The sequence below is a fragment of the Diabrotica undecimpunctata genome, chromosome 4, assembly GCF_040954645.1.
Source record: "Diabrotica undecimpunctata isolate CICGRU chromosome 4, icDiaUnde3, whole genome shotgun sequence".
NCBI lineage: Eukaryota > Metazoa > Arthropoda > Insecta > Coleoptera > Chrysomelidae > Diabrotica > Diabrotica undecimpunctata.
In genome coordinates, this window is record NC_092806.1 from 158,863,057 (window position 1) to 158,878,475 (window position 15,419).

The window sequence follows — 15,419 nt, forward strand, 5'->3', positions numbered from 1 at the left end:
TCTAAGTACTGTCATTCCACGATTTTTGTCAATTTCATCAATTTCGTATTTTTTAAATTTTTCTTTATGAAGGGCACACAACGAATAAAGTTCCTTTCTTATAGATCCGGGATGGTACGTAATATTTTTTGAACTCAGCCAATTCTGCAAGTCTTTTTTTAACCACTTGGTTGTGGGCAGTCCTTCTATAAGTCTGGAGTGATAACTTGCATTATCCATTACTATTACACAGTTCTTAGGAAGAAGATCTATCATTTGTTCGAACCATTCTTGAAAGACATCAGCGTTCATGTCTTCATGGTAGTCACCGGTACGAGTTGATTCAAAAGTTAATAAACCACCTTCAACAAAACCGTCTGAACTGCCAATGTGTACTATTATCAGCCTGCGTCCCTTTCCTGATGGTGGGTTTAAACCAGTAGATAAGTTATTTACAAAAGCGTGCCTTTGACTTGTAACAGTTTCATCCTGCCAAAATTTATTTGGTGTATGACCCTCGTTGATCCATGTTTCATCAAGATAAAATATTTTTCTTTTTTTGTTTCTCATTTCCTTTATGGTTCTTAGAAAATGTCTTCTCCATATGACAATATCGCTTCTTTCTAATAAAATAGACTTTCTGGGATTCTTTTTCCAGCGGAAGCCTATTTCTTTTAAAAGTTTCCATAACGTACTTCGACTCATTTCTGGGTAATCCTTATCATCTCGAACTGAGACAAGAACTTTATCCAATGTTGGAAATTCTTGTCTAAAGAAGAATTCATGCACTTTCCGTCGAAGTCCTTCTTTAAAATGATATTCTATTTGAAATTTTGGTTTCCCTTGAGCATTACGTGGCATTTGAAAACTACCACATTTCTCTTCTTTAATAACTCTGTAAATCGTAGATTTCCCAACACCAAGTGTACTGCTAACTAACTCAACGGTCTCATCAACACTTTCACATAAACGTTTGTCTGTAACTGAAGTACCTACTTTTAGTGAACTGTTAAGAATTTTGAATACGCCACTTGGACCTTCCTACAAAATGGAAAAACCCACTATCACATTTTCTGTGGAATAAGTTTAGAAGGTAATTATCTAGTCAATTACTGTCGTAGATTCCTGGAATTAAAAAATTAATTGATTGTTGAAACCCTTACTTCGTGGAATGCACTCATTTCAGATAAAATAAAACGTTTTATTTTATCTAAAGAATTAAACTTTATTTTGCAAATAGGTAGGTACTTATTAAACTTTTATTGGTTATATATAACCAATAAAATAAACATCTTACATTTCTTGCAAATTCATTAGTACCTGTTAACCTCCATCACTCCGACACTGGCAACCTTATTTAGGGATTAGTAACCCTCACAACTATTGTGTTCTATTCTGCTCCAACCTTTATACCTGGTGGTCATAGTCAATTTAAAATTGTTTTCCTATATACTTCTGTAAACTTGTTGACAAATATCTGTTTTTCATTGAGTCACCCGTATCAACAGTTTAGGGATTTGCATACATAATTTATTGTTTTATTACTCTCTCATACATAAAAATACACTATAGATAATGTGATGGCCCAGATATTTAAACTCCATCACTTGTTCTATTACCTGACCTTCCAGCTCCAATTTACATCTTAGTAAATTTGCTGTTGTAACTATGCATTTTGTCTTTTTGCGAAAATTAACATTTTTATGACGGTTATATTAAATTTTTGTAGCATATGTTGTAAATCGTCTTCATTTTGAGAGAGTAATATTGCGTCGTCTGCATAGCAGATTATTTTAAGTTGTTTTTCTCCCATTTGGTATCCTTTTTTAGTTCTTACTTTTGTTATTATTTCATCTATATCAGGTTGAACAATAAAGGACTCAGGGAATCTCCCTGTCTTATCCCATTGCCAGCTTCCATAGGGTCGGTTAGTTCGTCTTCCACCTTTACTTTTATTGTGTTGTTTTCTTAGATATTTTCGATCGTTTTGATTATTCCTAGAGGTATCTCTCTCTTGTGGATAATGTGTGGATAATAAGTGGATAATGTCCTTTATTTTGACACGGTCAAATGCCTTCTTAAGGTCTACGACACAGATATGCCTGTTTGTTGTATTCTAATGATTTCTTTTGCACTTGTCCCATTATAAATATAGCGTCGGTGCATGATCTTTCCAACCTAAAACCTTGTTATTCTTCTGCTAGTGTTATAATTTCATTCAGTTTATTTGTTATCACTTTGGTTGTTAATTTTAGTGTTGTGTTTAATAAATCAATTCCCTTGTAATTTTCCGTGTCCGATTTGTCTTCCTTTTTAAGAGAAATATTTTGATGCTTGATCTCCATTCTTGAGGAATTCTGTTTTGTTCTATTATTTTTTGAATAAGTTTTAATAGTTGTTTGGTCAGATTTGGTTTTCGTAAAGGCCTAGGAACGCGTGAAGCTCTTTTTTCACTTAATATACTGATACAAAGATGCCTGGACGTCAATCAAGATATATACGCATGTTTTATTGACTATAATAAAGCATTTGATAAAGTACGACATAAAACAGTTAATGAATGTCCTTAAATCAAAGAAGATTGACTACAACGACTGCAGGATCATATCAAATTTATACTACAAACAGCGAGCAAAAGTATGTGTTAACGAACAGCTGTCAGAAGAAATTAAAATTAGACGTGGAGTGAGGCAGGGATGCGTATTGTCGCCATTATTTTTCAATGCCTACTCCGAACTCCGAAGGGATCTTGAAAAACGTTCTTGAGGTTGAAACAGCTGGAATAAAGGTAAATGGAGTTCCCATTAACAACATTAGATATGCGGACGACACTGTGATCTTAGCCGAAAATATTGAAGATCTTCAGAGAATGGAATCTTGGATGCGGCATCAATGAAAAAACTGGAATCATTCGAACTGTGGGTGTATAGAAGAATTCTGAAAATATCGTGGACAGAACACGTCACAAACAAAGAGATTCTGAGAAGGATGAATAAAGAAATAGAAATTTTAAATATAATTAAAACAAGAAAATTGGAATATCTCGGACATATTACACGTGGAGAGAAACACACCTTGCTCCAACTGATTATGCAGGGGAAAGATCCAAGGAAAGAGGAGTTAGTTTATTTTTTATATAATATATAGTAGATGGGAAATTTTACCGAATGTGTTGAGTGTAATTTTCTACTTAGCACACACAAACACATCTTTAGATGGATATGGAACAATCCATGAATAAAAGTATTTGTGTATCGTGATCTTTAGTAGTATTATTGTAAGCGGCAACTAATATATGAAATACAATTCTTCATAGATCTAGCAATTTTAACTAACATTAAAATTTGGGATTATTAAAGCAGTCTTACGATTTTTGATTGTTAAAATATCCCAAGAAAATGTAAATTCCACTTTGTAGTACCTCAAATTCCGCACAGTACTTACATATTTGAAAGTATCTCGCTCTTGATAAAATATAAATTCTCTAGAATCCTAACCCAGTTCTTCGTTCGCAATTTATTGCCTTTTACTTCTCCGAGAAGTGACTGTTAAGATTTATATCCATCCAAGGTTGGCAAACGTTCGTTTTACTGATTTTTCTGGTTTTTTTGCAAAGCGAACATTTCCACTACGACCTCAAAGCAACAGTTTCTATTTCTATTTAAGCGATCACATAAAATGGTGAAACACGGTTAGCTTGTAGCGAAATGATGTCTAATAGTGTTCTTATCAATATCGATTATTACTTAAATCGTTTACAAAAATTTTCTATTAATCGTTTTTCTTTATCACCTTCGATTGATTATCTCAGTTTCCGATAATACTTTAAGTTTCATCAGTAGCTTAGACAAGAAATGAGAGGGAACGCATAATCGTATGGAATTGGCTGAAGTCGGCACCAGCATTGACAGGTTGCCAGGTCCTATTTTATTTCTTCAGTAGATTGAGAATAATGGATATATATATATGAGGCTATGAGAGCAAGAGTGGGCTAACCAACATTTTGTTGATAATTGAGTTATATATTGCAATCACTTCTAACGATCTAAAGTTATAAAGCAAAACCGGTCTAACCAACATTTTCGTATATTATAACATAAATCTCGCCAGTAAGGTGATTTTGCATTATAGAAAATAACAAAAATTTGAAAACACGAATGGGCTAACCCACGAAGTTGTGGAATAGACCAAAATTGTTCAATACATAAATACGTAAAAGAATGCAAGAGTGGGCTAACCATCGTCCATCAGTAATATTTAATACCCAATTTAATACTGGATTCCAAGCCCCAATTATGGATTCGTGCAAAAAATGTGATTTGTATAACGATAAAATAAAGTTCTCAACAGTGCAAGCAGAAAAACGTGAATTTGAAGTAACACTAGAGGTTCACCAACGAAAAGCAGACCGTGCTAGATGTGGTATGAAACAAGATGCAGAGTATGCAAAACAAATTCCTGAAGAAATTACAGTGATTGCAGTTGACTTGATGCGAATGTTGCCCACATCAGTTATCAGCACTGGAATGTCTCTACTAATAATGCTCATATGTATGTTTGAAACGAGACACAAGCATCACGAGGACCTCAAAAAATAGGATCCTGTTTACTGCATTATTTTAAAAATGTTGTTACAACAAAAAATGTAATACTATATTCCGATTAATGCGGAGGGCAGAACCATAACATTAAAATGGCTGTCCTTTGCGATTTTATTTTGTCACATCCTGATATTGTGGTGGAAAATATTGATCATAAGTTTTCAGTCAGCGGACATTCTTACCTTGCCTGTGACCAACATTTCGGAGTAATAAGTAAGCAAAAAAGATTTTTAAAGATATCTACGTACCTGGCGACTGGATAAAGGTGATAGACATGCACGAAAGAAAGCACATTTTACAGTAATAAAGATGACAGAAAACGATTTTTATTTTACTAAGAAGTTAGAGAGAAATATAACAAATCGCAAACTTGATACACAAAAATCAAAAGTCCAATGGTTACAGAATCAGTGGTTGCAATACAAGAAAACAAATCCATTTACAATTTACTACAAATACAGCAATAATGTAGATGTTCTCTTTTACTCACTAGATGACAAAAAGAGGACATCCAGGGAAATACTTTAACTAGATTATCTTTATCCCTAAGGACGTCCAATAACCGAAGCAAAAAAAGAGATATTTTGGAATTACTTTCATTTATACCTCCAATACATCATGGATTTTACACAAGGGCCAGAACAATAAGATCCACTATACGGCAGAAAGAAGAGTTCATTAACGATGAAAATTAAGTATTTTTGTTACTTTGTTTTTTAATAAAGCATATTTTCAACATTGATACTGTTTAATTGTATTGTACTCTAGGTCTAATCCACATTAATATTAAAATTTTTAAGGGCACGCTGATGCAAAAGCGGTCTAATCCACAAAAAAAGCTGAAATTTTAATATTTTTGTTAAATATACTGCATGATCTTCGAGTTTTTTGTTATTAGTTAATGATTTGTAAACAATGACCACCTTTTAGCATCATATTTTAATTTTATAAAATTTCAAAAAAACGCATATATTCTTGGTTCATGTAAATCCATTATTCAATATTTGGGGTTAGCCCACTCTTGCTCTCATAGCCTCATATATATATATATATATATATATATATATATATATATATATATATATATATATATATATATATATATATCAATAAATAGATTTGTTTTTGTCTAGGCACCTGTTGCACTAAATGTTGATCTAGGAATTGAGAAATGTTTATATTTATCGATGAATATAAAACGAGTTTGTTAACAATAAAATTCGTGTAAAGTGGAGTTTGTTTATTTTCTTCGACATTCTGGACGGTTGTAGATGTAATACAAGTTATTGTGTTTTTATTGAAGTTATATTTCTATACGCGCGCTCCACGTTGGAAATTTGTATGGAAGTGAATCTGTGAAATCATTGCATATGTAAGATAATGAGTAAGAGAGAGACAGAAGATATATTTTCTCTCTCTTCCTCTCTCGAATATAAAAATGTTCCTTTTGTATATATAATTTAATATTATATATATTATAATAAAGATATATATACATATAATATTATACATATAATAAAATATTTATTAATATTATTATTTATGTGATATGTTTTGTATTATTTATTAAATGTTCATAATTATATTAGTCTTTTGTATTTCAAAATAATAATCTCAATAAATCACTGTATGATCCAGAACTGTCAATTTTGAAATATATTTGTGTCATGTCCTCGGTAGTATAGTAGTCAGTATCCCCGTCTGTCACCCGGGAGACCGGGGTTCGATCCCCAGTCGGGGAGGACTTTTTTGTTAATAATATTACATTATTGTCATTTTTAAATACTTATGGATATTGCATTTTAATTTGTATTGTATTATTATATGGAATTATGTTGCACTGTATTGTAGTGTATTTTTTTTATGTATATTATTGTCATTTTTAAATACTTGCAGTTTAATTTGTATTGTATTATTATATTAATAACAAAATAAACAATGAATTTTACTGCAGAGTATGTGTAAAAAAAATTTTGCATTCAACTCCTTTCATACATATATGAAAATAAAAATATACATTTTCATCAAAATATTGATTCAATCCTTCATTGTTAGTAAGTTGTTATTAATTATGTTTCTCTTTCTGCTATGTCTTACCTATAGAATTACATATGTAATGATTGTGCAGATTGACTCCCAAATAAATTTGTAACGGCGAATGCGTGTATAGAAGTGTAACTTCCATCGGCAGTCCCACTAGACTGCCACACCCGTTTTTTTTTGTTAAAAATCAACTAGAATTAGGTAGAACTAGATATTTTGTTTATCAACACACAGTAATTATATTTAGATGAACAAGTTCTTGTTTTTTTGCATCAAAATAGACTTTATTGTTTTTGTCTACGCATCTGTTGCACAAAATGTTGATCTAGGAATTCAGAAATGTTTAACATTTATCGGTGAATTTAAAACGAGTTGGTTCACAATAAAATTCCTGTAAAGTGGAGAACTTGTTTGTTATTTACTTTGTCATTCTGGACTGCTGTAATACAAGTTATTGTGTTTTTATTTTTGGTTAAAAATTCTGTTTAACATTAGAATATCGGAAAATAATTAATCATCTATCAAATTCACCTCGGACATTATTTCTAGTCTTAGAGAAGGAAAGAGAGGGGACGCTTAATCGCATGAAATTGACTGAAACCGGCACCAGAAAGGTTGCCAAGTCTTATTTTATTTCTTCAGTAGATTGAGAATAATGGATATATATATATATATATATATATATATATATATATATATATATATATATATATATATATATATATATTAATAAATAAGTTTTTTGAACCTGATTTTATCATTACATATTTTTTTGTAGATCGATATAGTGTTTCAGTAAATTGAAGTTAAAATCAGTAGAACTACTGAAAAATCAGTAGACCTGGTAACCCTGCGAGAGGTAGTAATGGATAATGTACAGGCAGCAAAACATGGCTTCCCTTTTCGAAAGTTTATTAAATGAGCGTTACTTGTCCTCTCTCTTTCCTTGTCCAAGATCAGTAGTATTATATTCCACACTTCAGCAATTGCTATCTAATTCTTGTCTTGATTGCAAATCTCACTTCTGACACATATTGTAACGATTTTTTTGCTGGTTACACTTTTTAAAGTCTATTTTAAAAAACTACATTGTTATCAATCATTTTCCTTTTATCCTTATGCAAATGGTCGCTGAATGTGACCATTGACGACATCTGTCATACATTTAAAGTCCAACATAACGTTAATTGTGTCATAATTGACATGTGTAGTCGTGCTGTTATCACGTTATAAAAACATACGAACTAATCCTCATATAGTTACAATGTATTTTCCATATAAAAGACTCACGCGCAAACCGAATTCGTTTCTAACGTTCGTAAATGTTTCTTCGTATTTTCAATTCCTGCATGGCTTAAAATAGCCTTTCCATAAATTTCATTTTATTGCAAAAATTTATTATGTCGAGTTTAAGCACAGTATAGCAAATGGTCATATCCCGGATGCCTTTCATTAGATAACAGTTGTTGGGTGTTTTTATTTTTTAATGTGTGGCACGCTGCTCGACAACGCGCCGAGTGCTACTGACACTTAAGTAAACTGATTATTGTTTCTAGTTTAAAAAAAATATGTCCTGGACTTGTATTTTCAGTTAAAAATATGTTTTAAATCTAAAGCTTTAAATTCTATAACAATTTTGAAATAAAATTCGGTTGGCTTTTCTTCGGGAATCTTCTGATTATTCTTTAGCGTTTTGATTGCTTTTTTAACTTTTGTCAGTTACTGTTACTTATATATGTCCCTTTGAAAGATACTGATACTACAGAAGATAGGGACAACAAACGTGGGATACTTTTGTATTCTTATAACTGGACTAAGGCAAATATGCAAAAAAGGTAAAAATATGCACTAATTTACCCAAAAATATGCATTTGTTTAGAAAATATGCATACTGCTAATGGAAACATTATTTAATAATGATATATTATTTATTGTTTATTTTAATAATCAGAAAACAATTTTAAAAAACTACGTAGGTAATTGTAATGAAAGTAGTAAATAAAAAAGTAAAATACTATTCCTTAGAATTATTATGGAAACAAGAAATGACATATTGTCCATATCCATATCCATAGTTTGTAAGGTGTAATCCAAATAGCGGCACAAGTTATTCTCGGTGTTTTAAAATCAAAATAGTTAACAAATTAAACACTTTCACTTTTGAGATCAAAATTATTTAGAAAAGAACAATTCTATTCATGCCCTACGCAATAAACTTTTGAAACATCCTTTTATTACTGGATTATAATCGGCTACCTGCTATAACAATGCCAAGAATATTAGGTAGTATCTATAGGCACTGTTCAATTTTTAACATGCGAAAAACCATGTCATATTTTTCGCTGTATTAATTCCTAATCCTATCATTCTCTAGCTCAATTTTAAAATCATTACCCTACTCCAACGCTTCCTACTCTTACTTCAACCCCACTCCTTTGTCGACTGTTGACTGCTCTATACATTCTCTCTCTCTCTATCTCTGATAGTAACGCGAAAAATACCGCGAATCCTCTTTTGAATCGTAGAGACAACAAACGCAAATGTGCTCTATCTCTTGATCTTAGTGTTAGTACCGCGAGGCACGTGTTTAGACACTCTTCCCGTACGAGGAACAACCTATAAATACCGCGAGTGTTTATGTAACAGGAGTTACATAACATAACAGAACAAAATCAATCCATAAATTTTTTAGATTTAAAAATTATCAGACTTAAAAACAAACATGACTTCTCCATATTTCATAAACCTACCCATACTGACACGACTATTCACAATTCATCATCCCATCCCACACAACATAAACTGGCAGCCTATCATAGTATGTTACATAGATTAACAGAAATTCCGATGTCAAAATACAATTTTGAGACAGAATTAAATATCATTAAACAAATAGCAGTAAACAATGGATACATGGAACAAACAATTAATAAAATGTTAAATCAAAAACTACACAAGAAAGCCCTGAAATTAGTATTTCCACCACCAAAGAAAAAACCCAGTACCTTCTGCTCGATTACATATACAGGCAAAATATCAACAAAAATAGCCAAACACATAAAAAAGAAAGGAATAACACCAGCTTTCAGAACAAATAACAACCTAGGCAAATATATTAAAAACAACAAGAGCCAAAATAAAAAACACTTACACAATGGTGTGTACAAACTTAAATGTGGCGACTGCCCAAAAACTTACATCGGTCAAACTGGTAGAAATTTTAATAAACGAATAGCAGAACATAAAAGGGCTTTCAATAATAGAAAAACAGATTCTACATACGCACTTCACCTTCTATATCATAATCAGTCTTTTAATGACGAATTTAAAATTCTCCACATTCAGAATAAAGGCCTTAAGCTATCTTTGTTAGAATCTATGGAAATCAACAAATTAAAAAACACAGATATAATTCTGAATGACCAACTTGAGACAAACAGTTCCTCCCTCCTCAATATATTTCATTAGAGACTATAAAGTGTAAACCCATGCCAAAAACAGATCACTTGAGAAAGGCAATTAGCCGAAACACTGTAGTGATAAGAATTTAAAATAAATTTTGTGGAAGTTTTGAAAACAAAGTTTTCAGTGTTTTATTGTTACATAAAATGAATTTCCATCAAGTAACGGTCGAATCCATCAATTATGTAACAGGAGTATTGGCAAGACTTTTTAGAAACTTGATTTGGCTATTATCTGTATATTTACCACCTCACCTAATTATTTTGAATCAGCCTTATTTAATACAGTCCTCGTACACTGAAATTATATTATTAATTTCACATATGTACATTCTTTTTTGTACAGGTACTATCGGTAATGTTGAAGACTGAAATATTGCAATAAAATGAGCATTGGAATTTCCAGTAACTTACGAGCCTCTTCCAATATCAGTTGGCCCAACGTTAGATTGATAAGAAAATTACATTTTAAAGAACAAAAATAAAAGCGCAGCATAAATTTTAGGTGTATTGATGCATTGAACAACATTTTTGAATTTCCTAATTATAGAAAATATATTATAACTTAATGAAAACTATTGATTAAACAGAATAATAATAAATTTAAAAAAAACACATAGAATATGTACCTAATAATAACAAAAAAAATGTGAAAGTTTACCACTAAGTTACATCCCCTTTATTTTTAATGACATCCACAATTCTTCGAGGCATAGTTTTTACCAAGTTCTGACAAAATTCTAATGTAAACGAATCCCATATTTCTTGCAGTTTTTCCTTCAATTCGTTGACAGACCTGGCAGGATGTTTTCTCAAAGCTTTTTTCATTTCGCGCCACAAAGTCTCTATCGGGGAGAAGTCGGGACTGTTAGAAACTCATTCCAGAAATGGTATGCCATGATCTTCAATCAATTTTAAACTCTTTTTTGACGTATAACAACCTGCGCCTTCCTGTTGGAAGATTTGACTCCAAGATCCAGGAAATTTGACTTTTCTCTTCAGACAATCGCGATGGAAAGCTTCATTTTTCCTGCGACTGACGCGACTCCTACTGTCTCCGACACTTTAAATCTGGACTCACCACTCCATTGTATTAAATCCCATTGCGACTGAGTCCAATCTTTATGCTCTTTTGCATCTTAGTCTATTTTTTTGTTGTTTTGTATTTTGTTGTTGTAATGTTAAAAGTGGCTTTTCTTTCGTATTAATTTTTTCAACTATAAAACTTACTTTGTAAGTACCAAATCCTAATTTGGCCTCTCGGTGACTTGTTGATCTAGAAACCTGTCTTCCAATAACGTCACTTCATAAAACGCTTAACTCCATAGCTACCTCTGGATTTAACGTAATTATGAAAAAATCCACGTATGTGGACATAAGTGAATGCATAGCCAGGGTTTAGTGAATTTTTTTTTATTGTTGAAAATAAATAAAAAACCATAAGGGTAATGTTTTTAATAAATATTAATAAAAAAGCCATATTAATTAATATGGGAACTTATAAAACATGCAGAGTATAATTCTTTTATGGTAATCGATTGTAAATTCCATAGGTTCATTCCATTATCTACGGTTAGATAAATATTTCTTAAAATCCGCAATTTGAAATAAATTGAAGTTTATGTATTTTATGCAATTTTTTGTATAAATATGCAAAGTCCCCAATAATTTGCATTAAATATGCAATATATGAATTTTGCATATTTGCATAAATCTACTTATAACTTATGATATCACCTCCCTTATTTCAATATCGCGTTCTTAATGTCATACGTCACTTATCATGCTTTTCACTGTTATGTTAATGTCAAATTATATTCAATGTCATGTTTCGTACATAATTCTTCTCAGGTCGTTTGCCATTGTAACTGTTTTTATACAGCATGATGCAATAAAAACTTGACTTGTTTAAAATGAAGCTTTTTCAAAGAGTTGCTGCAATTATGAAGATGGTACCGTAGAAAACCTGTTGTATCTTTTTCATTTTTGTTTTCAGACAACTATTTTTAAGGATTATTTGAATCGATTGTCACCCAATTTTACCAAAAGAGACTCACCCGGTACTGCTAACGATTCCGTTTTCTCGTTTGCTTTGTTCAGCCCGTAGACAATTACCAATAACAATTACAATTTCAAATAGTTGAAGTGCATGTGATTTTGCCGCTTCGGACGTAAAAAATTGATTGCACTTGATGCGCAGTGGGCCGTGGTGCGTGTTTGTTCTCGGTACTGCACGTCGGCTGGCTAGCTAATCGGAGAAAGCTAAAAACTGTGAGAAGAAAAAGAAGCAGAAGAAGGCGAACTATTCAGGGCTTGATTCGCTTTGGACGGTAAATCACTCGATGGGAGGATTCATGTACTGGGTGTAGTAACATGTACGTGCTTCTTACAGCGTTACAAATTTTTCACTGTACATTAAAATACTCAATAATATTGACTTAACTTCTACCGAATTAGTTCTAACGCATACTGAACAAATTTTATGCATTCCGGGGCTATTTTTTAAAATCCTATCACATATAAACAAAACTAACGCCATTTTTTGTTCCAGCATTCGAATCATGCTCGCCCAATCCATGTAAAAATGGTGGAGCATGCATATCGCCGCTGAAAGAAGATACTTTTTGCAAGTAAGTATTTCAAGCAAATTTTTTTATGTTTTATTTCAACAATTTCCAAATACAGTTAAAAATATTTCATGATGTTACTCTCCATTTCTGTTTTTTATACAACATGCCACAGACGATATAATTAATTGGCTTTATTTTGAACAATGAAATGTACAATGAAAATTAAAAAACAAATATTATAAATCAAAGTTACCTATAAGCAAACATTACAAACCAAACTAGGTTCTATAATATCCTAAATATAACACCCTAATCTGATTCAGACTGCATGTTCTGTTTTATCTCAGCACAATGTACACATATTTGCTTTAAATGTTCTAGGCAAGTCCACTGATTACAACTGCTGCACCATTTTCTTGTGGTCTTATTCCTTGCTCGTCCACAAATATGACAACGCCCAAGGACCGAAGATCGAGCCGGAACTCTTTGAAAGTTTCCTTATTTATTTTTAAAAGAAATTTAATTTCTTTTATTTCTGTTGACGTGTGTGTTGTCTAGTCGCCTTAACATCAGTGGTTTTATTAATTCAAACGAAATGTCCTGAAGAAAAGTGTTTCTTGGGAGTGATGCAGTGACATTATTAGCCTTATACAGGGAAAATGCATTCTGATATCATTAATAAATCAAAGCACACGGTGAGGGGCCAATGCTGAGAGTTTCGGGAAACATCGTATTGTGCACACAACTGGTTAACTCAAGGGTAAACCCTTGAGTTTATTTCATACCCCTCCCTAAACGAGGTGGCCTAGTTGCCTGGTTTCAACTCGTAACCAGAATTATGGTTTCTGGGTAACCCCTCCCCCGGTTACGCCACTGCCTGGTTAAGTGCTGAGTGTCCGGACCGCGGAAGAGTAGTTGGTTTTCGAAACGGACTCTCAGGAAATATAATTGGTGACCCCTGATTCTAGCATACATTTGAAGCATTCAAACTGTGTTTTTGCTTTTCTAGCTTCTCTTATTGGTCCTGGTAACTTAAAAACAATATTTGTTGCACGAGTTCTTGAAGTAGGTGCAGGACACATCTTACTCCACTTTGTTTTTTTGTCTTTGCCAAGGTAGCATTTTTAAATTATTTTTTCTTCATTCTTCCCCTTGAACCTCTTCATCATAGTCATCTGAGCAGCTGTCGTCTTCACTACCATCTATATTCGGCTCCTGTTCGTTCTCTATTTCATTATTCCATTCAATCAGAATATTTGTCACTGTTTTTCACGCAGAAAACTTACCTTAACCGCCGAATACACAATATAATTTTTAGTTTAGGATTACGTAAATACACGCGTGGATTACAATGGTAACAGAACACAATCTATTTCTTACACCTACACACATCAAGCGAAAGTCGCATACTAAACAGTTCCTTATACTATGCCCTGACCTGTACTATAAGGAGATAGGCAACTTTATATACAGTACAGTCCTAATAGCAATATTATAAAATTCAGTGGATTACGTATTTAATCCGCGCGTGTACTGGAGGGTTAAATATGTAATGTATCTATATATTATATAACGTACTTCTAGTTAAAGCTGAAGAGAAAAGAGTGTGTAGGGGCTAATAATCAACGAAAGGATATAGAGAAAGCAGCAGATGAATTGTTATATACCGCACATGATCGAGAGACATTGGTAAATTGTCATGGAACTTGGTAACGCCTAAATCTATGCATGACACTGAAAAAAGGCGAAAAGGCTTTTAGAAAGTATCAAAATATAACAAGGAAAAGACAGTTAAGATTTTATTTCACGTATAGGGAGCTTGCGCATCCGTTTATACGTATTTCAGCCCAATAGGCATCATCAGAACGGCTTTCGCAAGCGCTCTGAACGTGAAATAATTCTTCTCTGTCTTAGGAAGCAACTATAACATGGCTTCGTATAGACGCAATGTAGCGACATCTGATAATAAAATCGTAGACTAATTTTCGAAACCAAATTCAAGAATTCCGCTTTAATCTGTGCCTTCTAAGAATTGCAAGGCAAAAACAGACGTTGATAAAGGTGTTAAGAGAGACATGGGGAATCTAAAACTTGCATTCCACAACATATCTTTTCAACTAAGCAAAATTCTTAGCGAATTGGTTTCTAGTACTCGTACAGAGTATATCGAAATAACAAGGAAAAGACAGTTAAGATTTTATTTCACGTATAGGGAGCTTGCGCATCCGTTTATACGTATTTCAGCCCAATAGGCATCATCAGAACGGCTTTCGCAAGCGCTCTGAACGTGAAATAATTCTTCTCTGTCTTAGGAAGCAACTATAACATGGCTTCGTATAGACGCAATGTAGCGACATCTGATAATAAAATCGTAGACTAATTTTCGAAACCAAATTCAAGAATTCCGCTTTAATCTGTGCCTTCTAAGAATTGCAAGGCAAAAACAGACGTTGATAAAGGTGTTAAGAGAGACATGGGGAATCTAAAACTTGCATTCCACAACATATCTTTTCAACTAAGCAAAATTCTTAGCGAATTGGTTTCTAGTACTCGTACAGAGTATATCGAAATAACAAGGAAAAGACAGTTAAGATTTTATTTCACGTATAGGGAGCTTGCGCATCCGTTTATACGTATTTCAGCCCAATAGGCATCATCAGAACGGCTTTCGCAAGCGCTCTGAACGTGAAATAATTCTTCTCTGTCTTAGGAAGCAACTATAACATGGCTTCGTATAGACGCAATGTAGCGACATCTGATAATAA

The 15,419-nt window shown here is 32.7% G+C and overlaps 1 protein-coding gene across 2 annotated transcripts in view; it reads left to right on the forward strand.

Moving 5' to 3' along the window:
* N (neurogenic locus Notch protein) overlaps positions 1 to 15,419 on the forward strand; it is a 367,839-nt gene that overhangs the window by 20,945 nt on the left and 331,475 nt on the right. For both annotated transcript variants that reach the window (XM_072530756.1, XM_072530757.1), the window contains exon 2: positions 12,636 to 12,714. In XM_072530756.1, the coding sequence (XP_072386857.1) occupies positions 12,636 to 12,714 (79 nt within the window). The remainder of the gene's footprint in view (positions 1 to 12,635; positions 12,715 to 15,419) is intronic.